The sequence below is a fragment of the Podarcis raffonei genome, chromosome 9 (genome assembly GCF_027172205.1).
Source record: "Podarcis raffonei isolate rPodRaf1 chromosome 9, rPodRaf1.pri, whole genome shotgun sequence".
NCBI classification, from domain to species: Eukaryota; Metazoa; Chordata; class Lepidosauria; order Squamata; family Lacertidae; genus Podarcis; species Podarcis raffonei.
Window position 1 is genome coordinate 39742690 of NC_070610.1, and position 18783 is coordinate 39761472.

General features: G+C 38.1%; 1 protein-coding gene and 1 long non-coding RNA gene across 3 annotated transcripts in view; one reads left to right on the plus strand and one right to left on the minus strand.

Moving 5' to 3' along the window:
• The window catches only part of PDGFC (platelet derived growth factor C), a 106924-nt gene that overhangs the window by 57715 nt on the left and 30426 nt on the right, over window positions 1–18783 (plus strand). Inside the window, exon 2 of the mRNA XM_053403009.1 lies at window positions 3413–3608. Coding sequence (XP_053258984.1) covers window positions 3413–3608 — 196 coding nt within the window. The remainder of the gene's footprint in view (window positions 1–3412; window positions 3609–18783) is intronic.
• LOC128420936 (uncharacterized) lies at window positions 392–16304 on the minus strand. 2 transcript variants are annotated; one of them, XR_008332176.1, is made up of 3 exons: window positions 16094–16304; window positions 2767–2983; window positions 392–1655 (listed from the first exon to the last, which is right to left on the minus strand). It is a non-coding gene; the product is annotated as an uncharacterized LOC128420936 (long non-coding RNA). The 2 variants fall into 2 exon arrangements; XR_008332175.1 differs by having other exon boundaries at window positions 392–580; window positions 16094–16301.

Consider the following 18783-nt stretch of genomic DNA (forward strand, 5'->3'; position numbering starts at 1 on the left):
AGGTACCTCATTTGCTTTGTACCTGTCAAATTTGTCAAACATTTCTTCAGAAGATATTTAAGCTAATATTTCCACATTAAATACTGGCTCCAATTGCAATAGAATAACAGATTATATGAGCATTCTGGAAAACTCTTGATGGATTTGTGTTTACCTGTGTCTCAGACTTGTTCCTAATGGAATTGATGATGACATGCTGAACAACACACTTAATACCAGCCTTGCGCTACAATCCTGAAGTAATTTATTTCCACAGGGGCCTTAGTGGTTTATTTTCTTTTTCATATATCCACACTACTTCAGTGAAACTGAGGTTGGATAACACATGCAAATATGATCTCTTATTTATTTATTTAATTTCTATTTATTTATTAAGAACTTATATGCCCCCTTCACCAAAAGACCACAAAGTTGGATTACAACATAATAAACAGCAAAGGGCAGAACACAAGAACTTAAAAAACAAAACAAAAACATTTTAGTACAGCTCATAATAAAAGCAGCAGCATCAAACTATCCATAAATTACTCAGTCACAGTTTCCTTCTTCCAGCAGCCTGCTGGAAGACATGAATCTTCACCTGGTGCCAAAACAAAACAAAACAATGATGTGGCTAGGTACACCGCAGTAGGGAGAACATTCCATAGAACTAGAACCACCACTAAAAAGGGCATCTATACTTTTCATCCTACTCAAGGATCCTTAGTTGGGCTTCTCCACAGACCTTAAGGCATGGGGGAGGTTGGTACCAGAGCTCTAAGCATCAGTGTAAGGATCTTCAACGGGCACAGGAAACTGGCAACCAGTGAAATTCTGTTAAAATGGAACTTGTATGTGTTATGTCTGTAACTCCCATAACCTCTGTGGCCCCCACATTTTGCCCTCGTTGTAATTATACCATAGTAGCTTAAAGGGAAACCTTGTGTTGGCTTAATCAACACAATGAATTGCTGCTCACTGAGCTTTCTTTCTAAAGGCTCCTTCACATGTGGATGTAAATTCATCACCATTTGATGGCATGCCTGTATGAACAGGACCTTGATACTACTTAGGTTAACCAAGGATATATATGCAATAGTGACAGGTGAACTGCCCCAGGATCAGTTGAGATTGACACGAGTAATTACAACTAAAAGCAGAGAATGCTTAGGAAGAAGTTCTCATTTTCATTGAGACTTGTAAATTGGTTTTATAGTTGATGAGCCCCTATATTATCTTTAACTGGTGATGGTTGTTCATACAGGAGGGAGGTGTTCATGTGTGTATGTCTCCCTCTTTCCTCCTTCCTGGCACCTAGAATCCTGTAAGAAAACATTCCTGGCACCAGAAGGTCCAGGAAATGTAGCTTTTCCAGGGTACTTGGCGTACGCAGAAGAGTCTTTCCTCTTTCCTTGCACACATTATCGCAGGAGTTGCTGCAAAGCAGCTACAAGGTGGGAGAAATAATTCTTGTATTGGAGTCCACTTGGAGGCTTAGTATCTTTTCATTGCATTAGTTACCAAGTCTGTATTCTGAACCAAGGAATTACAAAACTCAGCAGCATTCTTAATTTGCATCAGACAATTTTCGTATGATGTGTTCCAAGAAATATTGCAGGTAGTTTGTGCAGGGGTCAACAAATCCTATATGCCTTTTCTCAATTAATGTTTTGTTTCTGGAAAAATTAAAACTAAATTAGTACATAATACAGAAACAAGTTTAGCTTTATTAGTTTTCCTGAGTTTCACTTTAAGGTTTTAGCATTACTAATATACTTAAGTTGCATATAATCCTCTGTAAATGTGTTCTATGCCATACAAGTTCTAATGGTCAGGCTACACTCCTCACAATTATTTCTGATAACCCCAGATGGTTTCAAAACACCCAGATGTGTATTACCTGTGATGACAAGCCTGACCTATTATTCTATCATCCTGGATCAAGTTGTGGCCTGGGGCTAATTCACAGCCATAAGTATGCCATCAAAGCTATTGTAAGACTGTTCAATCATTGAGCTGGCAAAAGATGAATTTGATGCTGCATTTTTCTGACCAAGAGGTAAAGTAGCTCCTTGGATTTCTGACCTAGGAATGACTGCCTTTTTGTTATAGATTATCTGTAACCAAGTAACATAAATATGCTGACATGTTATGTCAGCTGAGGCAGATATATGAAGCAGTAGAGATGTTGCTTTTTATTTCTCCCATTGTAATTTTATGCTTCATGTTAACTAAAAGAATAAAATAATGAAAGGTAAGTAAAACTCTGCATTCTGATATTGTCAAGTGAGAGTATGATAACCCTTTTTGAGAGAGTGCTGTGGTTAGAGACTGGAGGTTGACAATGTTATAACTAAATGCCAGAGTTAAGAATTCTTAAATTTACTATTCCTGATACCAATAACCACTGAAACAAATAATTACTGTTCCTGACACCAAGTATCACTGGATCAGCTCAGATGTAACAATCCCATTCTGATATATCTTGTTGGCCAAGAAGAAGCTATGTCATCTGATCCTGATTTCATATCCTAAGGAACCCTAACATTACTGTGTCTTGCTGTGTAGGTCATACATAGGAAATTAAAATAGCTGCAGTATCATGGCCACAGACCAGGAATCCTCAGGTGCAAAGTCCATCAATTAAGGCAGCTGGAGATGGATCCATTCCCTAATCTGTCCCATGTGGAGCTGTGATAAGAAAGGATACCACTGAGACACCACTGAGACAACTTGCATGTTCTGTCTCAGCTGCAAGATCACTAACCGTGGTTCTGAAACCCTCACCTTGGTCTCTCTCCAAAGTGCTGATCCTGCTTTGCCTCACCACCCTGACTGCCTGGATCCTTAGGACTGTTGACCTCCTTGCTGCTTTGGCCATCACCCATCTGTAGTGGTGGGCATCTCCATGGAACAGAACAGCAGGTTGACATGGAAACAAATGTTCTCTCAAATAACCCAAATAACCTAAATTGCTTAGAATTTCTTTGTACTACTAAATTATCTGAGTAGAGTCAGAAAACATAATTTATTTGATGATCAGCACTGTTATCTGAATATTATAGTTTCTTTACCATGTAAATATTAGTATTTGCATTTATGTTTTCGGTAATATATCCCCATCTTTTAAGAAACAAAGGGAGAAGTTTTCTATTTCTGTCTATTTTATACGTGGTAATGCCATCTCTAATTCTAAAAACAGTGGGACTTATTCTGAACATCCAGGAGAAATTTGGACTTAATTCTCAAGCAGCATCTTAAACCTATTTTGAAAGTGGGAAATTGATATGGTTTGGTGTCTACAAGTGAAAAGAAAAATTCAAAATCCCATTAAGTGCATCTAAAGTAGTTTTCTGGATCATCTTGTTCAGTGTATTCTTCATTGTACAAATCATTGATGCTTCTATTTTTTGTGTGTTTCTTTTTGTTATAGGAGTACAAGAACCACAACATGAGAAGATTATTACAGTGTCTGCTAATGGAAGTATTCACAGCCCAAAGTTCCCATATACTTATCCCCGTAACACAGTACTGGTGTGGCGATTAGTAGCAGTTGAGGAGAATGTGTTGATACAGCTCACTTTTGATGAAAGGTTTGGGCTTGAGGACCCAGAAGATGACATATGCAAGTAAGTTACTATTGCTGAGTTCATAGAAGCCTGTTAGAAGTGGTGATGGATGGCGTACTACAATCTTTGCCCTCAACAATGGTCTGTCATTTCAAATTTTTAATTAGACCTCTGCACCCTGCATAGCATCTACAAACCTTTACGTATATAAACCCAGTGCCATATTTTTTTATAAAAAAACCAAGACAATAATATCTGTTGGTATTTGTGGGTAACCTTCGATTCTACAAAGCCTTGATATAACCTTCACAATGGAGTTAAAATTGCTTAGGTGTACAATTATCCTTTCTTGCAGAATGTGTGAGGTCAAAGAGTTAAATATGTTGTTAAGTACTTTGGGGCATAACCTGATTATTCAGCAGACCTACTGGTTTAATGAGATTACTCATCAGTGTTATTTCAGATGGCTGTGTACCATTAAAATTAAATTATTGCTGAAGAAATGATTAACACCTTTGAGAAAGTTCTGTAGTGCATCACATTACACAGTAGGTACATAAAACCTTTGAATAGTTAAAAATTTAGATAACTGGAAGAGTGACTGATATATAATTCAAATGACTGTGTGCTACAGACACAATGAATTCACAACATCCATATTTTCAGATTATTCCTGATGCGAGAAAATGGGTTCTCCTGTATTGTTTACACACCTGTTTATAAGTAAATCTATAAATTGCTAAATGTCCTTTGATGAAATATCCACAGCTTATATATGAAAGAGACTTGCAACTGGGTGCAATTCAAAAAGAATTATATACATATCAATTCCATTTATATCAAGGATACTAAATCATGCACCACCTTTAATGGATTTGTGCATATTGTACTTGAATCATTTAAACAGAAAAGGATGCAGATAAATATGGGTTAATGTTTTCTTTCTTTCACACACACTGCCTTAGGTTTGAATCAGTAAACCAGTGGTTAGGACTGAAATATGCTGTACAAATGCACTTCAGTCTAAGACTCTGCATGCCTAATGTAATGGGGGGAAAGCTTAAAAATAATAATAATCTGATTACACCTTTAATTCTCCACCCCGAAAGTCAGACACTGCTCTTATTTACAATGTGCATAAGTATAAAAACAGGGGGTACTGAGGCCCCTTGTGAGAGACGGCATCTGTTTCATAGGGTAAGCACCTTATGAATAATTTGACAGTTTGCAGCTGGAGTTATGGGCTGCACTTATATAGATCTGGCATAATTCAAAATCCATTTAACATGGTACATTGGTAGTACATATCATGAATTCATCTCAAAGGACAGCTGTGCACAAAATCTCCACCCTAATACTGCACAGAAAAATTGGGAGGACCATTTCACTTAATTTTGGGGAAGAGGGGTATAATTCAACAGTTTCTTGAGGATGGGGCCCACTGTTTTTCCTTTCTTTTTTCCTTAGAAGTGTTCTTTCTTTTTTCTTTAAGTGTCTTCTTTTTCTGTTGTGCTTCTGCTGCAAGTGACAGTAATAGCAACTGGGTTAGCAGTCTAACTGCCATTTTGCATTCACTGCTATGCCGCAGACCTCGATTTTCCTCTGGAGGCATTGCTTGTGAGTTGATGGGACATAATGTGGTGGCCACACATACACAGATGGTGCAGAATATCAAGTGAAAATTCTGCAAAATGGTCTTCTTGCTCCACTTCATTTCTGCATCATTAGTTAGCTAGGGTGGAAAAAGTGGTCACTAATGCTTCCTTTCCCAATCATATTGCAAAAGTGTGTTCTCATAATAGGGTAGGCCAGAAAAGGAATGGAAAAACTGAAAAAAGGACAAATATAGATGCCCTTGATAGATCAGAAATGGTTTATTTATTTTATTTACATTTATAGTCCACATTTACTCTAATGAGTTCAAAGTGCTCTTTATCTTCACAACAATCCTAATAAAACTCTGAGCTGTTGACGAGCCCAAGATCACACAGTTAGGCTCTAGTTTGAGTGGACATTTCAACCTGGGGGTCCCCGCTGGCTGCCTAAGGCAGCATTCCCATATGCTTCTTGGAATTTAGTGAAAATATATTCCTATCAACTGTGAGAGAAAGTTCTTGGTTAATGTAAAAACTATATAGGTTCTTGATCACTTGTCACCATGAGTCAAGATGGGCTTGAAGCAGGTGCACAACACTTCTTTCTTCCCACTGAGCCAGATTCAGTAAGACACAGAGCACATGAGAGTCAAGGAAATTATTTCAGACTTTGAGTCTAGGAAAATTCCCCTCTTTGATGCTACTTCAAAGAGTGTTTTGTGGTCCTTAGCCAATTTTTGTAAAGACATGTAATAAAACCAAAGTTGGAAGATTGGTCCAGTGAATGACATCAATATCCACAATAATATCTTTGATGTCTGTACAGTATGGAAGATTCCATTTTATTAAGTTTTTTTCCCTTTTTAAAATTTAAAATGCTGATAAACCTCTCCCATAGATTACGTTGGTCACTTTATAGAAGCACAGTATAAAATCAGTCATATTGTAGTCACTGTAATCATCACATTCTTTTTGTAGGCTTGAATTTTCCCCTTCTAGTTCCAGGAGCATGCCTGAAACTCATTCAAAGCAGTATTCACTGTCTTCAGTTTTCTTTTTCCGTAACTCTCCATGTGAGGAAAATGAAAATGAATGCAATTAAAAGTACAAGGTTTGGATTATTGACTAAGAAAAACATGATATATTTTGGAATTGATTATTGATTTGTGTGTTCAACTGAAAACAAGTGATACCTGGAAAAGATAACCTCAGCGAAAGAAATAGGTTAGAATCATTGGGTAACCGAATCAATATGTAGGAGAAGATGGCTGATAGAAAACGATGCAGGTGGACTGGCTTATAAAGGTTTTTCTACCAGTAAGAGAGAGAGAGAGAGAGAGAGAGAGAGAGAGAGAGAGAGAGAGAGAGAGAGTGTTTAGCTTGTTTAACAATAGTACAAGCAGTGCTTTTTTTCCACTAGAAAAATAGGTGCCGGTATTCACCATGAAGTTGTTACAGTACGTACCACACTTTTTAACAACAAAAAAGAGGTGCCAGTACTGAATACCCTTGAGTACCCGCTGAAAAAAAATCACTGAGCACAAGGAATAAGTTCAATGTGAATGGCTAGCAGCTAAGAGTAGTACTGGAGTAGACCAGTGGCTCAAATGCTCTGTGCCTTATGGTTATTTTGCTGGTGCAATGCTGCATTCAGCACTACTACACTGGCCATTGCAATAACAGTGCATGTTGTCTGATGGTTTTGCCTGTTTGCCCAGCAGAGGATGCCATTGCAGCTACCAGAGCTATATAATAATGGGGTCTATGATGTGTAGAGAGTCTTGACTTTAAAAAAATGAGAAATTGCAGCATAAAGGAAGTTAGAAAGCACTAATGTAGAAAATTCAGATGATGCAAAAGATCTGCAGGAAAAATATTTGCATTGAGCATTCTGAATAACCTGTCGTTGGGAAAGTGAGAGCCATTTATTCCTGTTTCTGGCAGTCATGAAATGGTCATTTTAGAAATTACGTCACCTTATTACCAATTCATTTTAATAATTGGTTTATAAAATGATCAAGAGTGCTTCTGGAGCTGCTTCTCATCCCTGAATAGTGATACAAATATTTCAGACAGAAACAATAGCAACTACGTTGCTTTCCTTTGAAGTATGTACTTACACAGTGGAAAGTTATTTGCTTAGCTATGGAGTTCATTGAATGAGTACTATGGAGTTGTGAGTTATGATAAACATAATAAATAGACTAAACATTGGGATATCTGAGGGCTCACTGTAGCAAAGGATTATAAAAAACATATGAGCTAAGCCTTTCATGCTGAATACATCAGTGTATATCTGAGAATCTTAACAAGATCTTAAATTGGAAAGCCAGAGTTCTCTTTTCTTGTTGATTGAGCAAAGTTAGTAACCCCTATCTATTATTTCCCACCTATTTTCCAGGGTGTGGCATCTTTTACATGCATGTGAGACAAAGCTTTCTGGAGTCCCTCTTAAGTTATCTCTCTTATGGTTGCACCACAAGCAGGAATAAGGAAGTATGAGGTAGCTGGAGTCTGCTTGGTGTTTTGCTAAGTATAAGCCATCCCAACCTCTGAGCGGTGTGAAACACCAGGGGTTCCAGGCTTACCCAGGGTATGTGTTTCATTTGGAATCAGAAGCAGTGGAGACTGTGTTATCTTTATGATATATAGTTTATTTACACATATTTACAACCTGAGCCTACAATGGAGGGATCCACAGGATTAACACCCCAAGTGGGTCTTGCTTCTCCCATAGCCGTAGCCTTCAAACAGGAATCAGGCATGGTTCTGTCTCCCAGCTGCATAGCCTGCTGCCTGCCAGCTTCTACCTTCTAGCTCACACAACTCAGCTCTGGCCTTGGCTTTCTAAGTACCAGGCTGTTGAGGGAGGTGGGCCCACTGTGGCACAGACCCACTTAACAACCCATACTTAGGCCATTACCTTACCAGGAAGCTAGTCTGCCTATTCCAGGAATCAAATCTGTGTGGAATTCAGGAATTAGAAGGGGCCAAGGCATATGGCCTACTCCCCTCCCCCCAAACCCTCTTAACAATATGTTAGGAGGCATTTGTCGTTGCTGAACAATGAAGTCATATTTGCACCTCTTTTCTGTTACTTAAAAGAAGAAAAATGGCTGTAAAGGAAAAGCCTTTGGTGAGCTACGTCATCAAGCTTTTTGAAAGTCTTCAGTAAAGGTAAAGGACTCCTGACTGTTAAGTCCAGTCGTGAATGACTATGGGGTTGTAGTGCTCGTCTAGCTTTACTGGCCAAGGGATCTGACATTTGTCCGCAGAGAGTTTTTCCAGGTCATGTGGCCAGCATGACTTAAGCCGCTTCTGGCGAAACCAGAGCAGTGCATGGAAACGCCGTTTACCTTCCCACCAGAGCGGTACTCATTTATCTACTTGCACTTGATGTGCTTTTGAACTGCTAGGTTGGCAGGAGCTGGGACCGAGCAACAGGAGCTCACCCTGTCGCGGGGATTCGAGCCACTGACCTTCTGATCGGCAATCCCTAGGCACAGTGGTTTAGACCACAGCACCACCCGCATCCCTTAAGTATGCAATATCAACTGGATAATCTCTCTCTATATGCTTGTTTATACTCTCAAATAATTTTAATAGGTTAGTAAGATAGGACTTACCCTTGCAGGAGGCATCCTAGCTGTGCTGCAGCAAGACCAGTTATTCTACGTGCTTGAGAATTCTATTATTTTCCCTGAACAGATGTTAAGCCAACCAACTTGTGATTTCCTGGGTCGCCCTTAGATTAGTTTTTATTATTATTAAAAAATGGTGTTGCATTAGCTACTTTCCAGTCCTGAGATATGAAGACTGATTTTAGGGACAATTTTTTTTTGGGGGGGGGGGGATGTATCTCCAGACTGTCAATATTCATGCACATATGAAAACTTTAGGTTTAAACAATTAAAGTGGATGCAAGCACTGTTACCATAGCACAACAAACCCATTTTAAAAAGGAGGAGAAGACTTTGGGCAGTTTAGAAAGTGAAAGTGAAATGTATTGAAACAGATGAATAACCAGAAAACATGTAAACGCACCACAAGCAAATCAGGATGAATTCTCATTGTCATACTACTGCCCTGTAAAAAAAAAAAAGAGAGAGAGAAATGTTCAGTAAAAACCGTAGTTAGTTGAACCCCTATGTTAGCTTTGTGCAAGAAAATCAGGGTGAAAGCAGAATAAACAGTTCACGTGGAGCAGCCCTTAAAAGTACAGAAAGTTCCAATTTGACAACTATCTTTAAGAACTTTTGAGTGCTATCTGGACCCAGTGATTTGTTATTTTTTGTAATTTGTCTCTCATCATCATTATTTGCCTCAGTTCCTCAGATCCCTTCTTGAGAAAGTTAAGTTAGGCTTCTGCAATCTCCGATTTCTCCCTTAGCACACTTTTTTGTTTCCTGCATTTTGAAGATCCATGATTGGCTTTTCTAGGAAGGAATATTCAGCACGACACTATTATAATCATTCCATCAGTGCAAGCACTAGGGCTGGGCGATATATCGATATATCATCCAAAACTGGTTTCATAATTTTTGACCTGGCAATATATTGCGTATCATAATGTCTCTGTGTGTGTGTGTGTGTGTGTGTGTGTGTGTGTACATGTTTAGTTGAATTCCAAGTGCTTCTGTTTTTCTAAAGCCAATCCTCTGGATTGGGAAATTCAGGTTTCTTGATTGAAATTGTACATCCCTACCAGACATACAACTCTCCATTGCTGTGAATAAATAATCCCAGTAAAACTATCAAACCCATATGCTGTGGTAGCCTTTTCAACTATGGGCTCTGTTGTCTACATCTCATCTGTGGCAACTGCTGTATGTCCCAGGTGTGTAGGTGAAGAGCTAATTAAACATCTGATAAAATGTATAAAAGTCATAATAGGAGATGCTCATAGCCAAGAGTGATGAAAGCGAATATTCTTTGCCTGAAGAAAGATTAAGTGTGAGCATAATGCCAGCTTTCAGTTACTGAAAAGGATTCCAGAGAGTGAGTGCCTTTATCCATGGATAAAAGAAAATAAAGCAATGATATTTAGAGTGCAGGATGTAGACATATATTAAGGATTAAATAATGTGTCCTGATTACAATAGTAGTTTAGTAATAGAATAAGATGCTCAAGGAGATTATGGAATTCACTTCTTTGAAGATTCCCAAAAAGTTAGGAAGGTATTTCTCAATGTATCCTGTCATATGTCTCTGTTTGATTGTCTCCTAGACCCATCCAGCTCTAATTCTTTAATTTTGATTTTTATCTGGATTTTTAAAATGGAAAAAGGGCTGTTTCATGTATTATATTCTCCATATGAAGTCTGCCAAAAACTGCTTTCATGTGGCAGTGCTCCATGTAGGGTTATAACATTTATTAGCCACTTACAGCATATGCTGTCTTGATTGATGTTTTATACCAGCAGCTACCAAGACATTTTATTAGATTTAGGGACCAACTATCCTGGGATTTGGAGAATACCTTGTATACCCTCTTGTATGTTTCTCCTAGTCATATGCAGATAAAAGTAAGATTAGATTTGTATAGTATCTGCAGCAAAGGGTTAGTTTGAAAGCACAACCTAGAAATCAAAGGACAATTATTTTGGTAGCTACATATGTAGAATACCTGATTAGAATGGATTACGTGAGTGCCAGTCCAATATTTAGATTGAGTTAATTCATCTGATATTTTGCTATATTTAATGAACTCTTCATAGAATGTCCATTTTAATGTGTGGGAATATTTAAACAATAAACTACTGCTTGATTGCTCAAAGTGTAGTAAGAGTATTACATATGCCTTTGAGAAATGATTTTCAAAGGATCTCATGTTGGGATTGTCATGAATGAAGTGGCCCTACAATGCCTAGGAAAAGATGAGGGGGTTTATAACCAACTTTCCATATACTGCTTTTTAAAGTTTTTTTTAAAAAGATATAGTTTCAGACAGCCTCCCTCCATGTGGTTAGTGTTTAATCGCTGTATTCTGCTAACCTAGCAGTTCGAAAGCATACCAGTGCAAACAGATAAATAGGTACCACTGTGGTGGGAAGGTAAACGGCATTTCCATGTGCTCTGGCTTCCTTCATGGTGTTCCGTTGTGCCAGAAGCGGTTTAGTCATGCTGGCCACATGACCCGGAAAGCTGTCTTTGGGCAAAGGCTGGTTCCCTCAGCCTGAAGCGATATGAACGCTGCACCCGATAGTCACCTTTGACTGAACTTAACCGTCTAGGGGTCCTTTATCTTTTACCTTTACCTAAGTCCCTTTGATGTTTTTAGAATCTTCTGGATGAAGATGTTTAGTTTGGGGGTTAGATTTATTTGGTAGGTCCTATGGATCAAGTTGTACACAGAGGTTTCATACTTTGCAAGCTGTGTACCAGGTTTGAAGTGGTAACATATGTCTAAAAAGTGGAAGATCATGCAGGGTTTCCCAAACTTAGATCTCCAGCTGTTTTCCCATCATCCCTGACCATTGGTTCTGCTAGCTAGGGAAGATAGGAGTTGTAGTCCAAAAACAGCTGGAGACTCAAGTTTGGAAACCCTGAACAGGGCTTTTTTTCATCCGGAACTCACTGGAAATCAGTTCCATCACCTCTCAGGTGGGGGTGAGTTTGGCACTGCCTGATAGATTGGAGATTGGGATTATAGATGGTGAGCCCTAATGGGGTTCTGGGGAGGAGACAGAAAATATTTCCTAAGTATCCAGGCCCCTACCTTTGTCATTAGTTAATTTTTAGTCCAGTCAATTTTGTGCTGATTTGTAATGCAGTCTTCATAACGTAATCAACTTTCCAATCCATAAACAAACAAGCAAAATTAAAAATGTCTATAAACAGAATTGAAACTTAAAGAAAACATCACTTGCATTTTCAGAAAGGTTAATTTTAGAGAAACATTTTAGTGACCCACTTACGTCACTGTCAATATTTAAAAGCTTGCTGCTCACAGCTGTGCCTTATTTATTTGAACAACTGTTCTCACAGCCAATGTAAGGTTAGCATCTAGGTCTGTAAGGGTTATACTGTGATAGGCTGCAGTTCTGTACTTATTTACCTGAGAGCAAGTCCCTCTGAACTTAATAGGGTCCCCCCCCCTTATTTCTTATTTTTAAAAATTGTATCCTGCTCTTCACTGTGTAGGTTTGGAAGCAGTGTACTTCTGAATAGACATGAATAGGATTGTACTGTTAGTGTTTTATTTCTTTTATAGTATCTGCAGGATCTGTATCTGCAGATCTGGTTTGGATAATGTTTTATATTTCTTAAAACACATCACTCGGGTGTTCTCTGTTGAACAGCCCATTCAAATGAAGTAAACTAGTTTTCAGTATCAAAATATTTTGCTAAATGAACCTAATCCAAACTGTATTGCTTCTAAAATTGTTTCATGTTACTTTTGCTGACTTTGTTTTTAATAGGGTTATTTTACCTTTGAAATGACTGGTGCACTCTCAGATCTTGTTTCTGTCAAGAGGATTCTGGGGGAAATTAATGTTGATAGAGCATTTTCCTTCTTGGTTACTAAAAGTAGCACGAGTGCAGCAAAGGGACAAAAACCGACACACTATTCTGGGTTATGTATTTTAGTTGTACAGTGCAAACCTGAACACTTAGGTCTGTAACCAAGAATTCAGGTCCTTCTGTGTGAAGGTGTGAATGGTGAAGACAAGAGTTAAAAGCAAGCAGTTTCATAAAAAGAGCCATAATAAAAGCACACTATGTATGGGCTCTAAACACAATTTATGCACGTATTGGGCACTATATTTTCATTATGGTATAAATGTCCTACCAATAGCAGATTTACCTCTAGAAGTAAGTTTATTCTGCTGTTTAATTAGCATAAACAGCAGGCACCTAGTCCTAGAGACAGTTGTTTCCTGTCCCATTCCCAGGTCTCCCCCTTACTTTTCATTTCTTACAAACACTTCTCTTTTTCCCAATATTCAGCACTGCTTATCTAGTTGCATCTAACTATCATTGCTGTCTTCTTAATATAGTGACTATACTGGGGCAGGACTAAAATAATTTGGATGCTAGTAATGATGATATTTCATAATGAAACATGGAGATATCCTTAACTAAAAGTTAATATGGAGTTGTTTGCTTTTCAGGGCCCCTGTTTGCACTGGAAATTTCCCCCATATGAATGTCTTTTAAAGGTTTATTTAATATGTGTCTGCATGGCATAAAGCCAGGAACGAGTGTAGTCATAAAAAAAAGTTCCAGTCTGGAATTTAAATTTTGCACCAAATATTACGATATATTCAACATCAGATTTCAATAACAGCCTTCCCCCCCAACCTGGTGCTTTCTGGATGTTTTGGGCCCAACTCCCATCAGCCCCAAGTAGCATGGCCAACAGTAGGGATAAATTATAATCCAAAACATTTGGAAGGCATGAGATTGAAGAAGACTGGGCACAATTCTCACTTTGGACATAAGAGTTCTTGGCCTCTGTCAGAAAGATGATGGATTTGACTGTCAGTGTGATTCAGCAGAGCCCTTTTATGCTCTTAACCCCCATTGCACGATTAATTAAATATTGATTTAATATATGGAATGTTTAGGCCAGCTTATTTTGTGGTCATTTTTGGTACTTGTGGGTGCAAGAGTACACCATAGGGAGCTAAGAAGATGCAGTGGCATATTAGATTTCTGTGTTATTTTTCCTCTTAAACTCAGGTTAAGTAATCTAAGAAAATAACAGTAGCTAGATTTATTTGATTTTAAAATATTTTCTAAGGCTGCTATACTACACCGTGCCATGGGGGCAGAATATTGTGTAAATAGAAAATCTGTTCAATATGGAGTAAGGGTTTGGTGCTGTCGAATCATTTTTATTTTATTTCACAGAGGAGTCTGTATGAATTTATGCACATAATAAAATAATATTTAGAAGGTCTAAACTCAAAACATGACCTTCAGGTTGTCTCGGCATCTGTAAAAGCAAGATGGTGGTGGTGGTTGTTGGATGTTGCTGTTTATGTACCTGGTGCTTTGCAAGGTACATGTTGCTTTACATGGTGTAATGTTCTTGCTCCAAGGGGAATACAGTCTAAAAACTTACAAGGAAACTACAGTAAACAGAAGAAAAATATGTGACTTTTAAAACTGACTTTGGCTTAGTTACAACGGAGTTGGGTATATGTGGTTGTTCAAAAGACTTTCTGGGATTGAGGGATTTGAAAGAAGTAAGATTTGTGGTTTCTGGGTGGCAGTTCCTTTCCATTAAAGACAGCCATAGAGGGGCAGGATACCTTTAGATGGCTGCTCCCTGAATGGGTGTCTGGGCAGTTTTGGAGCTGATGAGGGCAAAGAAGCTGAACTTTAATCCAGATGAGAGACAGAAGTGTTGTACACTAGCAACCCAGAATAAGGGTGACATTATTGCCCCAAGCTTTCTTGGATAGTACCTTTTTGCTTTTGGTGTAATAGAGTGAAGGAGTTTGTCATTTGGAGCCGATTGCATCCTCACTACAGTGGTACCTCAGGTTACAGACACTTCAGGTTACAGATGCTTCAGGTTACAGACGCTTCAGGTTACAGACTCCGCTACCCCAAAAATAGTACCTCAGGTTAAGAACTTTGCTTCAAGATGAGAACAGAAATTGTGCGGCGGTGGCAGCGGGAGGCCCCATTAGCTAAAGTGGTGCTTCAGGTTAAGAACAGTTTCAGGTTAAGAACGGACCTCTGGAACAAATTAAGTACGTAACCAGAGGTACCACTGTATTGTATTTATGAATATCCCTCAACTTTAAATAGGTGGGGAGGGAGAAACTGTGGCCCTCCATATATTGTTGGACTGCTGCTCTCATAATTCCTAACCAGGCAGTGTTGACTGAGGATGATAGGAGTTTGAATCCAACACCTGGAGGGCCACAGGTTCCCTACCCTTCTGCTTCGTATAAATCATCCCTGTTTGTTCATTTTACTTAATCCTGGTCCTCTCAAGCATTTTTATTCAGTTTCCCACTTTCATTCCTTGTTTGTACTGGTGTTGGTCTCTCTCATGGCTTGTTAAGATTTAATCTTTCTTTTAATGCAGTAATGCAGGACATAACTAAAAGACTCCCAAACCCTAAATCACATTTACCTTATACCTGCCTACTTCCCTGTTCCTGTTTATTGCAGTGCACTTTGATTGCTGGGTCTGCCAAGGATGCTCATCCAAAAGGAATTATTTGCCTCAGGTGACTGGCTAACTGGAAGGCTGCTTTAAAAGGGGGGAGGGGATATTATGATGGTGTCATTGGTATTGAGGGTGATTCTCTACTTGGCAACTAGACAGAAATAACAAATAATACACTAACACTGCATGGATATTTTTTTTTAAAGCTGAAATGTCAAACAGTTGCTTAAGGCTACAATTTTAAGTATATTTACTGGGAAGTAAATTGCTTTGAAATCAGTAGGACTTAATTCTGAGAAAACATGTGGATACAGAGGAGAGGGGGAGTGCAATAATTTAACAGTTGTTGGACCGTGAAAGACTCACTGGTAAGTTAGCAGATTGAAATGGTGCAAACCAAGCTCTTTTACTATGAATAGAGAATGTGCTGAAACATTTCAATTTGAGATGACAAAACGAAGTAGAATTTTGAGTTCATATTTGGTGTTACATAATGTATTTACATACTTATGATTGGTTGATAATGAATCACATTTTGAAGGGCAGATTATTTGCATGAATGACTAACATAATAGTTTCTGCTAAATTAGTTTGGGTTTCATTTTAATTTCATTTATACAAAGACAGAGGAAACAAATTACGTGAACTGATATCAAGGCAAATTACCCAGACTTGAACTATGTGAAAGTGAATTTAATTAAGGTAAATTTTATTAGTATGAATCTGATATGAAGTCCTCAGAAATTGTAGATAATGAAGCTGGGTGTTTTTAAAAGATCTGAATATTTGATTTTTAATAGCAAATTGGGATATCTTACCTTTAAAACATCACTGGTGTATAGTAGAGTCAGGAAGCTAACTGATTCTAACTGCCATAATTGATGTCACTAGCAAGAAGACCCACCTGACATGTGTCATTTACTTTAATAGTGGGGAATCTGTGGCCCTCCAGATATGGTTGAACTCAACTCCCACCAACTGTAACCAGCTTAGTCAAAGATGATGGGCTTGTTGTTAAACTTGTTCCTCACTAACCATAAGTTGTGGCTAATGTTTTGTGCTTGGTTACAGCTTATGGTTAACGAAGTGAGCGCTTAACTGCAATCCTGGATCAAACAATGTGCTAAGCTAAACCTTGGTTTAGTTGCTGCATAGCACCAAACTAAAAGTACTGGGGAGGAACAAAGCAACTGTGGTGCCTTCTATGCATCCTTTTGGCAACTATTGTAGCCAAGCTGGTGCCAGAGCTATTGCTCTGCTTTGGACCACATCAGTGAGGCCTTGTCATCTGGGCAGCCCAGAACCTCCATACACTCTGCCCAGTCTTGCATTTCAGGGAAGTTACTTTAGTGCTGCTAATGCAGCAGTTTGACTTCATCCCCAGAGGTGCACTCCATTATTTCTTGATACAGAGAGATGCCAACAACAACTGCTAAATGATTGGCTCTGTATTTCATTTCATTTCACTTTTAATTTTCATGCTGCCTTTCTATATTACTATATACAAGGCAGTTCTGATAGTACAGTCCTACACAAAGTATAGGTTGGACCATATTGTCTTTTTAGCTAAATATGTCTACTCAGAAGTAAATTCCATTGAAGTCCTAGTGAAGTGTGCCAGGAACAGCAACCTAGATGAAGTAGTTATATGGCCTCAAAGTACTTTGAGGCAGAGTTTTCAAATTATTAAACTGGGATGAACCTAAATATAGTTTCTGTTCTATCTGAACAGCTTTGGATGTAAACAATTCTATTATATGTGAGTTCCTATGTTTTATATCCATTAGCTTCTTTTTAAGTTCATAGAAGGTTAATGTTACACAATGCGTATTGAACTGCAAGCCAAGGTAAGCAGTCTGTCCCAACAGATTTAACAAATGAAAACCATGTTTTAAAAAATGAAATAAATAAAATCCAAGGTTGGAGGAAAGTTTATATCTTAGGAAAGTACTTTTAATGGTTCATCATTTGATTTAAGTTTTATGAGACAGAGGAAGGTTCTTGAGAGACATTGAGGCATTTTTGATAATTTCCATGCTATGGAGAAATAGTTTCTTCTCAGGTGATCAGTCAAGCCAACCTATTCCTCAGCAGCAGCAACAAATACAATATAAGAAGCTCTCCTTGTATTGTCTCTCTTAGCAGAAGGGGAAATAAAGTGATGATTTTGAAATTATTCTATAGCATATTAGCAACCTCATACCTAGCATTGTTTGGGAATTCTAAGACACCAAAAAAATCAGTGCAGCTTTGAAAGGTTCGGTCCACCATCTTGATTCAAAATGATATCAAATTAAATCCAAACATAGACAAAACCTGCTCTTTGAACTCAGGAAAATTCATTCAAAATTTGACTACAATGTGTTGTGTCTAAATGCATAGTGAACGTACAAAGAAACAACTTTCCAAAATATGTACTAGACAATAACATATATTGATTGATGCACTCAACCCTGCATTCACTATACATTTTCATTATATAAAATGAGCTACAGGATAATGCAATAAAGAATTTACCATTTACTGCTGATTGACAAGTCTCTGTCTCTTGATTACTGTATATATTTTTTGGCTATGTCTGTCGTTCGGACCAGTCATATCTAGCTTCCATGCTGTGCTTTAACCAGCATCACAGGGTTTCTGTAAACACCTGAGCACCTTTGCAATTTCACCTGCTTTATGATCTTTCACAGCAGCTTAGATTTCAGTCAGCCTGTGCAGTACAAGGAGAGTTATGGTGGACATCTGATTCAGTTGGCAGGCTGTCAAAATACATTTAGCGAATGGGCAAAGTGCCACTTCATACTGTAAATGCATTTTCTTGTGAAATAGACAGTTAATGTCTTATATCATATCATTCAGTGTGTGCAGCACACTAACCACATTGAAGGGCAAAAATCTTGAAAACCTTACTGTGAGATTTTTGCCTTTCAGTTGTTACTAAGGACATACATATGGACCAGAGTTTTAGTAAGGTTGTGCAATGTGGGTTTTCTAGGAATTATTCCTTGTCTGCTCCTCCAGTTGAGTCTTGAGGACCAATCAGGCTTGAATGGGTGGAGCTGATGGAAGGGTGTGATGGATACTTGTAGTATCCTAATTTCTGGAGGTGTCAGCTACCACAGGTAAAAGTTTTTTTCTTTTAATTTTATTTTCATTCTCACTGTTAGTTACAGAGAGCATAACAGTCACTTTAATTTATGTACCACAGAGTTTAAAATAGAAATATTCAGCTGTATGGTTTGGTCACCCGTAGGAATGAGTTAGAGACCTGATTTGGTTTGCATTTAAATATAAATCTACCTGATTCACACTTTCCAAAACAATGAGAATCAAAACACAGCCATTCTTCAAACTTTGTACTTCTCTGAATTTTGCAGTGCAGTTCTCCTGCCAAGTAACATGTACTAGAATGTATATATTAGGGTAAAGTATGCATTAAAGTGCATATAATTGGCAAAAATAGCATGCACTTATTAAAAACAGTTGCATTTTAAATATTAAAATG